Source organism: Bubalus kerabau, chromosome 19 (assembly GCF_029407905.1).
Source record: "Bubalus kerabau isolate K-KA32 ecotype Philippines breed swamp buffalo chromosome 19, PCC_UOA_SB_1v2, whole genome shotgun sequence".
In the NCBI taxonomy this organism is placed as follows: domain Eukaryota; kingdom Metazoa; phylum Chordata; class Mammalia; order Artiodactyla; family Bovidae; genus Bubalus; species Bubalus kerabau.
This window is the reverse complement of record NC_073642.1, coordinates 30574503-30589208: the sequence shown is the minus strand read 5'-3', so window position 1 is coordinate 30589208 and position 14706 is coordinate 30574503. Positions and strand designations below refer to the sequence as shown.

The window sequence follows — 14706 nt, the reverse complement described above, 5'->3', positions numbered from 1 at the left end:
CAGGCAAGAGTACTGGAGTGGGGTGCCATTGCCATCCTAGCACACACCTAACCCCTGAGCTAGGAACCGGGTTGTTTTTGGGCTTTTTTTGGCTCTACCTCTCTCAACTTAGAAACTCTTCAGTGCCCAGGGCTCTGTCATGGGCTCCTTTCTCTTCTCTGTCTACACCCTCCCCCTCAGTAATCGATTCTACATCAGGCTTGGGAAATACTGTTTCTGCAATGGTATTTTCCAAAGCCTGGCTAACACCTGTCCACTTTATTCCTGGACGATGCCTGCATTATTCTGAACTCTCAGAACTCAATAAAAATATTGTCCCTGCCTCCTGAATTACACTCTTGAATTGAACAATAGTGCCTAATATAAAAGAGGTCCTTGAAAAAGTCAACACACAATTTGATAAAGAGGTAGGAAAAAATGTAATTATTAAAAAAAAAATTTAACAGTTTAACTCGGGAAAAAAGGAAGGAAAAAAGAAGGGAAAGGTAGATGCAGCTTTGTTACATCAAACGGAAAACGCAAAAACTGAAAACAGAATGTTGCCCCATGTCAGCAGGAACCTTCATCAACAATCATATTTGAGAAGCACCAAAAAAAAACCAAAACATGGGACAAAGAACTATAATCAGTATTTTGTAATAACCTATAAGGGAAAATAATATGTATTATTATATATTATATTATATATTTATGAATCACTGTGCTATGCACCTGAAACTTACACAACACTGTAAATCAACTATACTCTAACAAAAATTTAAAGATAAAATATTAAAAAATAAAAGCACTGAAAGGCTTTAGAAATCTAAAGCAAATAAATACAGATTTTCATTAGCTGATAGCAGCTCTTCTATGTGCAGACTTGAAACTTTTTCATTTGGATATGAATTTTTTTATTGCATAGATTTATAATCATGAAAACTTGGTTTAAAATTGTAGTGGTTTTGAGACTCCCTTTCTACCCCAAACTGTTACATGTAATTCCCTTACTTACATGTTCTTAAACTCTTAAACCATGATTTTGCTTCCAAAAAAAGAGGCAAGAACTGAACCCAGCTCTCGTTCTAAAACATACATTCCCCATGAATGTACCCTCAAGGACACAGCTCACGCAGGACCACAGTCAGCGGGACACTGCAGTGGCGGTCCCAATTGCTGCATTAAGTCACCGCCCCTGCCGGCCATGAGCACATTGTGGAGTCTATTTGAATGCTGGAGGTGGGGCAGCACTGGCAGGACTCCCTGGGTCAACAGTTTGCAACAGGAGGATAGTTCTCTTTGCATGATGGGAATCAGGTTCTGGGAAGAGCTACCTGAATCTAAGGTGGAAAATGGCAACAATAATAGAAAAATATATTCAGCCTACCTCATTGTGTTGTATCAAGAAACAAAAGTCTTCACTTTACAATCACGCATCAAGCCTATGATCAGAATGGCGAGGCCAGTGGAGGTGGAGACAGGAGCGTGTGGGACAGGCCACCTAGAGCAGCCTGCAGGGGTACTGGGTGGGTCCCAGGGCTCACTCACCTGGAAGAGATTCTCTTCCCCATCAGGTCCCAAATCCATCACCCTCTCATCACCAGAACAATACCCTGGCCCTCCTAGACTTCCCACCTGGAAGCCCATACTCGGTGGTTCATCCCTCTGCCTCACCCCCATGTCCCAGTGTCTGGCACAGAGCAGCTGAGATGATCCCCACTTCTCCTGTCTATTCCCAGCCCCATTCCATTCCCCACAGAGGAACTTTACTGATGTTTGAAACCAGAGCATGTTTTGCCCTCACCTCAAATTCTAAGGTGGCCTCTTCCTACATATGGAATCAAAATAGAAGCTCCTTTCCATGTCCCAGGAGCAGAAGACTTCTGGCCCCCCCTTACCCCTCCAAGTTTTCCCTTACACTTTTTCCTTCCATCATTTCACTCCTGTCCCCCTTAGTGTCTCCCCTCAGATCCTCTACACATTCTTCCTCTTTTGTCTGCAACTTTTCCTGCATTGATTCACATACATTCTCACATCCTATGTCACTTGCTAAGAGGCTTCAGCTGGTTAATGTACCTATTAAGTCCCATCTGTATTTTCTCATAGAACTCACTTTTTTCCTTAACTGTGCTTCACGTTAATTGCAGTAGATACATGTGCATGTGTTAGTATCTTTATCCTTCATTGTACTGGAAACTCCAGGGAGGGGTGGGCCATGTCTGTTAACCTTCACTGGAAACCAGCGTCTGGCACACAGATACCTAGAGAGTGTCGAATAAGGACAAATACATAGTTTATTGGGTAGATAGGTAATTTAAATTCATAACTGTGATGCCCATAGGCTAGCAAAACAGCGTGGACTCTTGGGCCTGGCTTGTGTCCTAACACAGACACTGAGTGTCATGAGAAGGAAGAGGTAACAGCAAGGAAGTTCAATGCCCAGGACATGCCAGCAACTGGCTACAGTCACCATTGTTCTCGTTACTGTAGAAGCTTGAATTTAGACTAGCAGGGAAGGCGTCAAGTGCTCAGAGCAAAGAGCTGAAGACAAGGCTTGCTGAGTGTGGCCTTTCAATGTTTTTTCTTTTAAAGTTAAAATGACATAGCAGATCTGACACCTGGTATACCTTCAAGGGCATTCCATACGGTGCCCGGAGAAAAAAATATTATAGCTAAAATGGGGTCTTATTTTCATTCTCTACTTTCAGACGTTAATCCCCTGCTTCCTGGACCTTAATCCCATCTCACTCGCATTCTTGTCAGGAACTGGCTCCCATGCCTCCCCCAGGATCACAGCACCCTGCTGTCAGCACAGCTCACCGCCTCCCTGGACTGCAAGGCCTCCTCCAAAGCTCTGTCACAGTCCAGCCTTCCATCCATCATCTGATCTCCCGACCTTGTCGCCTACACCTGCCCCACCACTTTCCTCTTCGTGTGCACGAGGCCCTCCGCCCTTTGCTTTCTACCCTCATTTCTCCCATTGAGTCTCCTATTTTCCCTTCTCTCTCCCATGATACTGATGATCCCTATCATGGAGTGAATGTTTGTATCTCCCTAAATTCATATGTTGATGTCCTGATGTGCATCGTGATGACATTAGGAGGTGGGGCCTTTAGAAGGCAATTATGACCTTCATGACCTATGAGTGTCCTTATAAGGAGAGGCATGAGGGAGATGATCTCTTTCTGCCTCATGAGGACATAGCAAGAAGGTGACCGTCAGCAAATCAGGAAGAGAGCCCTCACTGGAACCCAACCATGCTGGTCCCTAATCTCGGACTTTCAGTCTCCAGACTGTATGAAATACATTTCTACTGGTTAAGTCCCCCTGTTTGTGGTAGTTTGTTATAGCAGCCTAACTGACAGAGATTATTTCTTGTACTTCAAATTCTTATCTCCGTCATGGTATTTTACTCTTCTTTCTCCTCCAGGTCCCCATCTTCCACTTTTAGTGCTGGTTCTCTGTCTTCTCTCATTATCCTGCTGTGGACTTCTGTCAATGCTTTGCTTGTGAGAGTCCATCTGTCCATTTCCCACGCTCCAAATAGCCTCTATGTATCTGATTATGAAATGTCTACATTCCAGCAAGCCTACCAAGGCTAACTCAGTCCGTTCTTCAGTTGTGTGCTGGGGGATTTTATTTCCTGAAGCTCACAATGCAGTAATCACATGAGACGACATGGGGTCAAGTGTGTTTCCTGCAAAGGGGCAGCACAGTGGGCTTGGAGGAGGTGACCTGAGTTAAATCCCAACACTGTCATTTCTGATCTACATGACTCTGGGCAGGACACGTAGGCTTTCTACACCTTGGTATCCTCATCTCCCACATGGGATTGCACTCAAGGGGTTGCTGTCATCACACAGAGTGAGATTCAAAGGGTCTGTAGGGAGTATGATGATGAAAGAAAGGGCAGAAAGGTCCATGGACAGTTCAAGCTCAGTGCAAGTTGATGCCTTCTGCACTGGAGAAGAATATAGCAGTTTCTTGGTCAAGTCACGGTGATGTCAAAGGTAAAAATTTTTAAATATATAAATATAAAACATAATGAGGACTGGCTCCAAGATCCCCATTTCTTCCTAACTGGTGAGGTTATCTCTTTAAGGCTTTCAGTAACTGGGTGGCACAGGACTACTGGGATCAAACATCTGTGGCATAGTTTGACTGAGCTGTGGTATTCAAGCCCCAGAAATTGATTTATCAATTTAAATACTGTTACTATTTGATGTTGTAGCCAAATGCAGTTGGATCATGTCCATTTTTATTCTTCTCTAAGCAAGATTCCCCCCTTTACATCCTATAGAGGCGTTCCATAATCAGAAGTTGGGAGATGTATTTTGATTTTGCATTTTAAAGAAGTAAGATAAGCACACAGATATTTATAGCAGCTTATTCATAACTGCCAAAACTTAGAAGCAACCAAGATGTCTATGTTCTACAGAGGTGATTGGATAAATAAACAATGGTGCATCCAGACAAGGGAAAATTATTAAGTGCAAAAAAGAAATGAGGTACAAAAACACAGGGAGGAACCTTAAATGTATCTTCCTGTAAGAAAGAAGCCAATCTGAAAAGTCTACATCTTGTATAATTTCAACTGTGTGAATTTCTAGAAGAGACAAACTACCCAGACAATGAAAAGACTCATGGTTTCCAGGGGTTAGGAGGCAAGAAGGGACAAAGAGGTAGAGCACAGAGGATTTTACGGCAATGAAACTATTCTGTATGACACTCTATACATGTACATGTATAGGTCAGGGGCTATACACGTCATCTTACATTTCTCCAAAACCACCGGATGGACACCACCAAGAATGAACCCTCATGCAAACTATGTATGTATTGGGGGTGACTAGGTGTCAGTGTAGGTTCATTAATTGTAACAAATACACTGCTCTGGGGGGTGATGTTGATAACAGGGTCCCTATGCATGTGTGGGGCATGTGGGTATATAGAAAATATCCTAAATTTGCTGTGACTGCCCTAAAAATAAAGTCTATTTAAAAAGACTAAGATAGGAAATTATTCCCAATAAAAAAGTACATGTCAATACATCATCACATAGAGTAACCATTCTCAAACATGCTCTATTCCTTCTGGGAGCAGAAGAAAGAGAGCCCAGGGCAGGCCAAGTTCTCTTCTCCTAACTTTCTGGAATTTCTTCTTTGACATTAAAATTATATATATAAAAAAAAAACACAACAGACTGAGCATCGCCTCAGCCCCTCCCTCACTCCACGGCCCTGTGTTTTTACATTCATTTGCTTTCCACGTAGCTCAGTTGGTAAAGAATCTGCCTGCAATGTGGGAGACCTGGATTCAATTCCTGGGTCAGGAAGTTCCCCTGGAGAAGGAAATGGCAACCCACTCCAGTATCCTTGGCTGGAGAATCCTTTGGACAGAGGAGCCTGGCAGGCTACAGTTCATGGGATCCAAGAGTCGGACACGACTTAGAGCTATCTTTCTTTTTCTTCTTTCTTTTCTCAACCACTCAGACACAATGAACACCTGGATTCAATGGAATTTTTTAAACAGCAGAAACGCCACAAGAAGCTCCTGATGGCTCTGGCCTGTGGGCTTGATATTTACTCTGGGCTAGAGATAACTGTGATGACAGGAGGCTCAGAGAGAGAGGTCCAGTCCTGCCCAAGGGGTCGCGAGATAGCTTATCCCGTGTCCGAGTTCAACTTGCTTTGCCTTATGCTGGGTTTCACCCTTAGATCAAAGGGAGGATAAATTCAGTGGTGAAACTTCAGCTTAGTAAACTAACCAAAACACACAATTCACGGTAGAAAGCTGTTCATGACATATGGCTAAAAGAGCCAAAAAGTGAATCTTGCAGTGTGCGCCCATTACCTGGAAAATCACTCTGGGAAGTTCTGTGGCACATCCAACAGGCATGCCGTTGACATGCTGACTTTATAAAGATGACCTCCCTACCGCCTCATGTAACTACATAACATATTATGGGGAAATGCTGTACTAATAAAGCTAGATGTGGTCCAATGGTTGTAGTCTGCCTTCCCTTCCACCACTTGTAAGCATTTCTTCCAGTGCCTTTTCCCATAGAATACTTGTTTCTGGGGTCACATCCCATTTTCTTGGCTATATTTTCCTTTGGGTATCAGTCTGTGTGTTCTGCTGTGGTTGTAAAAATCTCACCCAAATGGCAGCCCAGAATCCTCCCCTTGACCATGAGCAGGATCACTAACTCCTCTGCATTCAGCAGCCAAAACCAAGAAGTGTCACTTGCTTGGCGTCTCAGCATGCCATGGTGGGCTCTGGCATCCAAGTTTCAATCCTGACTCAGGATCCTGATGGCTGAGTAAACGTGGCCAAGTGGTTGATTTACTGGAGCCCTGCCTTCTTCTTGAGGGTTCAGTCCCTGGGTCAGGAAGATCCTCTGGAGGAGGACATGGCAACCCACTCCAATATACTTGCCTGGAGAATCCCATGGACTGAGAAGCCTGGCAAGCCACAGTCCACAGGGTAGCAAACAGTCGGACATGACTGAAGTGGCAGAGCATTCATGCTTTCTCTATATCTCATCTCATTTGACTGCTGAGGGTGAAATATTGTGATACATCCCAAGGGGTCAGAACAGAGTCCAGGGCAGAGTGGATGGATCTTGATGATGGTGATGACAATATCTGCTGGTACTCCCTCCCCTGAGCCCAGCACATTCCAGCTCTTTGTGACCCCCACCCACATCCCCAGACTCAGTCAACATGGGCCACTCATTCTCTGAGTCCCAAAAACCAGGATCTTGCTTTTACTCAAAGTTCCTCCCACCTTCTGCCTCCTCTTGCACAGCTTTCATGTTCTGCTCCACTGCATGGCTCATTTCTATTGGCCCTTCAGAATTCATCTCAAATACTGCTTCCTCCAGGAAGCCTTCCTGGGCTGCACTGACCAGATCAGGGCAGCCCCTTGCTCACTGTTCTGAGTGTGAGCTTGGCTCATCAGGGAGCAGAGGTCACATCTGTTTGATTCACTGCTGTCTGTCCAGGGCATGCTGAATGGTAAACCACTGTCTGCTGAATGATTTAAGAGTCATAGCTGGAACTGTCACCTTGGGAATCAACTGTAGATGGATGCTGTCTGGGTCCTCTCAGAAAAAGAACTCAGAACTCAAAGCTCAGCATCTGAAAGAAAGGAGGACTCAGGAAGAGACACGCACAGGCCCTCCAGACCCAGCCATCCAGAGGAGGACAGAAAGCCAGGGATATGGAGATAGGACAGCACGGAAACACTGATCATGCCTCCCAGGGGACGACGACATCATAAAAACGCTGCTTCAAAACAAATGCAAAACTGGAATACAAAGTCAACCAGAATTCCAATGTTGTATTTTGGGGGAACTGAATGCAATTATTTTGAAGTATAAAGTATGAACTGATAAGAATAATAGTAACATGAATAAACACAGTGAACATTTTTTATACTTATGGCTGAAGTGGCAGTGGGTGAGGGTATAGAAAAATATCAAGAACTGGACACAACTTGATAATCACACACACCAGGTACTGAATCTATGGGGATTCAGTATACTACTGTTCTGTATACACTTATAGAGGTTTAATATTTTCCACAAAAAAATGAGGCACTCTCCTAAGCACTTTACATCTATTTTTAAAAGCAGACAAGAAAACCAAAGAACAGAATAACAGGGAGGGTTTGCTTTACCATAAAGGTGTGCTAATCAATACATTATGATACCAATGTACACCCAACTGGCCCGTAGCTCTCAGGGAAAAGAATAGTTTACTTAGTAAATGAATCTGACAGAAAACAAACTTACACCGTACCCCACCCATACACAGAAGTAAATTCCTGGTAAATTAAAGACATAAATGTAAGACATGTAACTGTAAACATACCACAAGAAAATGTATTCAAATATTAAATAGCTGTATGACTCTGACATGGGGTAGACCTTTTTAAACAATGCAAGATACTCAGTAATTACAAATAAAATAATAAAAAATACTTAACAGGATAATATTTCAAAATATGACAAAACAAACAACACAAAAATAGTTGTAACACATATTTCAGTAAAGTGCTAACCTCCCTTTAAATAAAGTCTTAACATAAAGGCAAATGACTCAACAGAAACTCAGGCAAAAGACATGAAGAGGCAATTTATAGGAAAAAAATCCAGAAAGCCAAGAATGCATAAAAAAGACGCTCACTCTGAGCAGTAATCGTGAACAAACAATGCAAATTTCCAAAACCATATCATTTTCAGACAGACTGGGGAAGAAGCTGGTGATGATACCCAGACACAAAGGGATTGAGGGAACTCTTTATGCTTTTGCATTTTTCGTACGAATGTAAATTTCTAAGCCCTTTTGGGAAAGTCATTTGAAAATAGCAATTCAAGTTCAAAATAAAGAGCTTGTTGACTCAGTGATCCCATTTTGGGAAATATATCTTATAGAAATAAAAACTAGTAGTATATTAGAAAGTGTTCAATGACACTTAATAAAGACTTCTGAAGTGGCAGAAAATGAGAAAATCACAATGCTTCTCAACAGAGAATAGCTGGATAAGCTGGATGGATTCATATGTTTAGAAAAGATAAATCAGACTTGATTTGTTGATCTGGAAGGACATCCATGACACACAGTTTGCTGAGGAAAGGAAGCGTCACAGTAATATGGATTGCACGGAACCACTGACATCTGGTTGTAGAAACAAGTGCAAAAGGCTCTTCTATATTTATAAATAGGTGCACAGGTGTAGCTAGTAATTTATACACAATATTTATTAGCGAAGGGAAGTATAAATTGGGGGGCATCAATAACATTTTAAAAATTCTTTTCATTGCTTCACTGGCTGGAAAATTCCTATTACTTTTGTGATAAAAAAATAAATGAAAGCATCTCTGCAGAAAGTGATGATTTGCCCAAGAAGCCACATGAAAGGAGAATTTCAAGGAGCTGATAATTGGTTAAGGAAGAGCCAATAAAGGCTGAGCCTCAGGAGAAGGTGGGCAAGCCCCTGTACCACAGAACAGGTGCAGGAGGAGGAGGGGGCGGCTTTGAGGCAAATGATGAGGATTCCATGGTATGAGAGCCCACTGCTCCAGCCATTATCTTCCAGCTCCATAACCAGCATCCTTACTGTAAAGTGGAGAAGTGAGGAATGTGGTTGAATACAGACCTAATCAGAGAGGAGGGGAAGGTTTGCCAGGGTTGCTCTAGGTCCCTGGACCACCCCAACAGCCGACCACAACTTCAGAGGGTCCTATGGGGTTGTACAGAGTCGGACACGACTGAAGCTACTTAGCGGCATCTTGATAGAGCAACACAGGGAGTCCTATTTCCTGGGCAACTCAGGCAGATTATCTGCTCACCAGGAGGACAGCAACTGCTTTTCTGGGAGGAAAGGGCCAGAGCCGGGCCACTGTTGAGATCCTTGATAGTGGTGTGCACGAGCACTGTCAGTGACGTATCTTTGCAATGTGCTGCTCATTGTGAGTTTTGAAATCCAGCCCAACAGAAAGCATAACCCCAGTAAGATGGTGCTTCCTGAGACAGGACGCAGAGGCTGAGTGCTGCCTGCCTATGGCACGTGATCCCCACAGTTGGACCGTGGTCCAGAGAGGCACAGACGTGATGCGTGGGTGTCAGGGCAGGCCTGACACCTGCATCCTTTAGCCTTTGTGCTCGGACAGGCTGGGGGCGGAAAAGCCAAGAAGCCGTCCTGGCTTTAACACTATTCGAATTGTTCCTCCAATGAGGATTTTAAACTTCCATTTACACCTCCCAGGCTCACTGAAATCACTCCCACACTCATGCCAGGCTTCTACAAATGCCACATTGTGATCAGATGCTAAATGCAGTGGTCCTCAGAGAGGCTGAGGACCGCTTGAGAGGGGTGCTCACCCCTGGGTGGGGGCTTCAGAAAGACCAGGGACTGGTACAACATTCATTCCTGAGGAACAGCCCGGCTTCTCAAAGCGAAACTTGTGTGTGCAGGATCTACAAATATCAGAGGTATTTTTATGCCACTCACCTGGAACCAGTTGTCTTTGGAAGCCACTGAAAGCCCTCAGCATGCTCATGAATGTGTGAAGCCAATGAACTGACAAACACCTGATTTCTATCAAAAGGCAAATTCGAGGCCCATGTCTCAGTCACACACTTCAAATACTGGATCCAGCTGCCCACAAAACAACTGCATTTTCACACTTTCATCCTGCCTCTTCCTCAAAAAGTAAACACCCCCTACCCCTCAAACAAAAAACACACAAAAAATAAAACTTAAAGTAAATGGAGTATCTTAAAAGTGTTCACAGGTCATTGTAAAGCCCAGAAGGAAGGTAACAGCGTTGGCTAACTTGAGACTTTGAGTAGTTAAGTATGCACACTGTCGTTTCCATGGTAACATTAAAATAAGAGACATAAGTGCATGTAACTTTCAAATAATTACAAGAAAAAAAATGAAATTCCCACATTTTTTCACCAGTAGCTTCTGAGTGCCTACCCTGGGTCAGGCTCTGTTTCAGGGCCTTGATATGTTCCTAAACAAAAGGGCAGAGATCCCCCAGGGGCTTCTTTTCTAACAGAGGCAGAGACACAACACAGGGCACCATACTGGCGCACTGTACAGGGTGACAGAGGGAGCTGACTCCTACGAGAACAGGACAGGGTCAAGAGCAGGTGGAGGGTGAGGGGTGGCCAGGGTAGACCTCACGGAAAAAGCGTTTGGAACAAGGGCATGGAAGAGGTAAGCCATGTGCATGGCAGGGTGAGAATGTCCAGCCCTGGGGGAGGAGGGTGGGGCTCTGTACTGTCAGAGGACCTGCAGGTGGTCACGTGTCTCAAGCACACGGAGCAAGGGCAGTTGGGCAGCACCGAGGCCCGCAGGCACAAGGCCATGACGTTCCCCTAAGCACCATGGACAGCGCTCACTCTACACAGGCACCAAGGCAGGCTTTGTAGGGAGGGGAAACTAGCTGACATGCGAAGAGGCTCACTCTGGCTGCTGCTTAGTGAGCAGATGGCCGGGGGAGGGCGGGGAGTGGGAGGAAGGACAGAAGCAGGGAGATGAGTCAGGAGGCCACCGCCTCACCCAGAGGAAGGAGATGGTCTGGGCGGGACAGCAGCAGTGGGGGTGGTGAGAAGGGGTTGAAATCTTGATATATTTTGAAAAATCGATTTGAAAAAGAATCCAAAAGAAGGCAATAAACAAGGCAGGGGGCGAGGGGAGCAGATGTAAAACAAGTAAAGAAGCACAAGATGAGATGAGTAGATTTAAACCTAAATGTGTCACTAATTAAATTAAATGTAAAGACACCAGATGCTTCAGTTAAAAGCAATAAATTGGCAGACTGAATACAAAATTCAACAATATACTATTTATAAAAGCTTTCCTACGTGTAAAGATACAGAAAAGATGAAATTTTAAAGGTAAGGTAGGAAATACACTATGCAAATTATAATCACCAGAAAACTGGTGTAGCTCTGTTAATATGAGAGGTAGAAGCATTTACTAGTGATAAAGAGAATTACTTCCTAGTGATCAGATCAAATATGAGTGGGGACATTAAAAATTTGAATGTATTTTTGACAAACTTCACCTATTTGACATATAGAATTACACTTTCAAGAGCTGCAGAATACAAAATGTTTTTAGTATGCATGGGACATTAAAAAAATATTTCTTACATTTTGGGATGTAAAGAGTATCACAAGAAATTTCAAATGAACTTAAAATGTTCTCTAAAGAAACAAGTCAGACAGATAACTAGCAAATTCCCATATAGTTAAAAAATTTAACCCATACAAATAACCATAGGATTTGCTCCAAAATAATATAGGAGGCTGAAGTAGCAGTAGGCAAGAAAAAACAAGTTTGGACATAACTGGATAGTCATTAAAGATGAGTACATGGGGATTCATTATATTATTCTGTGTACATTTACATATATTTTATATTTTCATAGTTAAATGTTCAAAAATGTAAATAAAGTCAATAGGAAAAATCACCTGAGCTATCAGGTTTCCCCTATGAAAAGTAAGATGAAATAAATAACTTAAGAGTGAAAGAAAAATCAAAACTGAAATAATAAAAGATTTTGAACTAAATTAATTGAAATATTTCCTATCAAAACTTGTGGGATATAATAAAAGCAATAGTTAGAGGAAGTTTTATTGTTTTCAGTGCATAATGAGAAAATAAAAAGGACCAAAAATTCATGAGCCAAGCAGCCATTTCAAAGTGGGAGAAAAAACTAGCAAAATAAACACAAAGGAATTAGAAGGAAGATCATAATAAAACACATAGATGGCAGATAGGATCAACAAAATCAACAATTAGTTTCATGAAAAGAATATTATTGATAAACTTATACTACGCAAAAACATCTATTTCTGCTTTATTGACTATGCCAAAGCCTTTCACTGTGTGGATCACAATAAACTGTGGAAAATTCTGAAAGAGACAGGAATACCAGATCACCTGGCCTGCCTCTTGAGAAATCTGTATGCAGGTCAGGAAGCAACAGTTAGAACTGGACATGGAACAACAGACTGGTTCCAAATAGCAAAAGGAGTACGTCAAGGCTGTATATTGCCACCCTGCTTATTTAACTTATATGCAGAGTACATCATGAGAAATGCTGGACTGAAAGAAGCACAAGCTGGAATCAAGATTGCCAGGAGAAATATCAATAACCTCAGATATGCAGATGACACCACCCTTATGGCAGAAAGTGAAGAGGAACTCAAAAGCCTCTTGATGAAAGTGAAAATGGAGAGTGAAAAAGTTGGCTTCAAGCTCAACATTCAGAAAACAAAGATCATGGCATCCGGTCCCATCACTTCATGGGAAATAGATGGGGAAACAGTGGAAACAGTGGCAGACTTTATTTTTTTGGGCTCCAAAATCACTGCAGATGGTGACTGCAGCCATGAAATTAAAAGACGCTTACTCCTTGGAAGGAAAGTTATGACCAACCTAGATAGCATATTCAAAAGCAGAGACATTACTTTGCCAACAAAGGTCCGTCTAGTCAAGGCTATGGTTTTTCCTGTGGTCATGTATGGATGTGAGAGTTGGACTGTGAAGAAGGCTGAGCACCGAAGAATTGATGCTTTTGAACTGTGGTGTTGGAGAAGACTCTTGAGAGTCCCTTGGACTGCAAGGAGATCCAACCAGTCCATTCTGAAGGAGATCAGCCCTGGGATTTCTTTGGAGGGAATGATGCTAAAGCTGAAACTCCAGTACTTTGGCCACCTCATGCGAAGAGCTGACTCATTGGAAAAGACTGTGAAGCTGGGAGGGATTGGAGCAGGAGGAGAAGGGGACGACAGAGGATGAGATGGCTGGATGGCATCACTGAATCGATGGACGTGAGTTTGAGTGAACTCCGGGAGTTTGTGATGGACAGGGAGGCCTGGCGTGCTGCGATTCATGGGGTCGCAAAGAGTCGGACACAACTGAGCGACTAAACTGAACTGATAGACAAATTGGACAAATTTAAAAACAAAAATAAAATTACAAAAACTGACTTATTTTTAAAAATATTTATTTTTACTTATTTGGCTGCATAGGGAGGGTCTTGGTTGTGGCATGCAAACTCTTAGCTGCAGCATGTGGTATCTAGTTCCCTGACCAGGGATGGAACCCGGGCCCCCTGCATTGGGAACGTGGAGTCTTAGCCATTGAGCCACCAGGGAAGTCCTCAAAGTTGCTGTTAAATAACAGAAAATTTGAGTAGTGCTATAACTGTTAAAAAATTAAATAGACAATATTATTATTACTTTTTTACTTAATTCTATTTATAGACCTCTAAATATAATAAAACTAAGAACTTTGCACAAATATTTTAAGAGGACTTCAACCTTGTTCCCACTGCTATGTTCACTGAAGTCAATTCTCTTGTTTCTGTAGCTTCTGTATCTGTTTTCTGAGCAGCTAAGAGGACTTATCATGCCTGTTTCTGTCACAACCTCTCAGCATTTGTGACCACCATTAGATGCTGAGGGAAATAGCCAGAAAGACCCACAAAATTTTCCACAGGCTTAGAGAGGTGGGCTCCACAACCAATACAATGCCACATCTGGTCCAGGTTGAGAGCAATGAGTTTCTTTCCATAATTATTGGACATTGGATCATAGGAGCCCAGCTGCTCCATTAAATGGCCATCCTTGGGACACTTGTTGGGGAAAACCACAATGTGGTAAAAAGGCCATTTGGTACAGCCACCCAGGGCAAGGTGGATGGTTAAGTGGCCTCCATGGTAGGCCTTGTAGAGGACAGTAGTGAGCTGGACCATGGCACAGCCAGAGGGCGCTGGGGCTGTGGACCAGCTGAGATGCCTTGGAGCTTTCCAATGGCTGCATGGTAGGTAATTGGCTCTAGTGCCTCAGGCAGCATAGAGAACCAACTGGAAAAGTCAATACTGAAACAGCCTCACCCCTCCATGACCCCAACCCAGGCACCTCAGTGCCAGTACACTTATATTAAAAAATCCTATACCTATCATCAGACTTTATGGTATAATATTAAACTGTTTTCCCTTAATATTAGGACCAAGGTAAGCATATTCAGTCTGAACACCTGGAAATCCTAGCCAGTGAAATAAGTGAAAAGGGTTGAAAAGGAAAAGCTTCTCTTTTTGCAGATGACATGAATGTCAGAACAGAAAATTCTAAGAACTCTATAACAAATAAATGCATTTAGCAAGACTGCAAGTTACAAGGCTAATACACAAAG

The 14706-nt window shown here is 42.9% G+C and overlaps 2 protein-coding genes across 2 annotated transcripts in view; both read right to left on the bottom strand.

The window, feature by feature from the left end:
- OTUD7A (OTU deubiquitinase 7A) overlaps window positions 1-14706 on the bottom strand; it is a 388339-nt gene that overhangs the window by 238959 nt on the left and 134674 nt on the right. The window lies entirely within an intron of this gene.
- Window positions 13934-14266, bottom strand: LOC129633785 (28S ribosomal protein S16, mitochondrial-like). Its single transcript, XM_055555715.1, has one exon. The coding sequence runs from the start codon at window positions 14264-14266 to the stop codon at window positions 13934-13936; it is 333 nt and encodes a 110-aa protein (XP_055411690.1).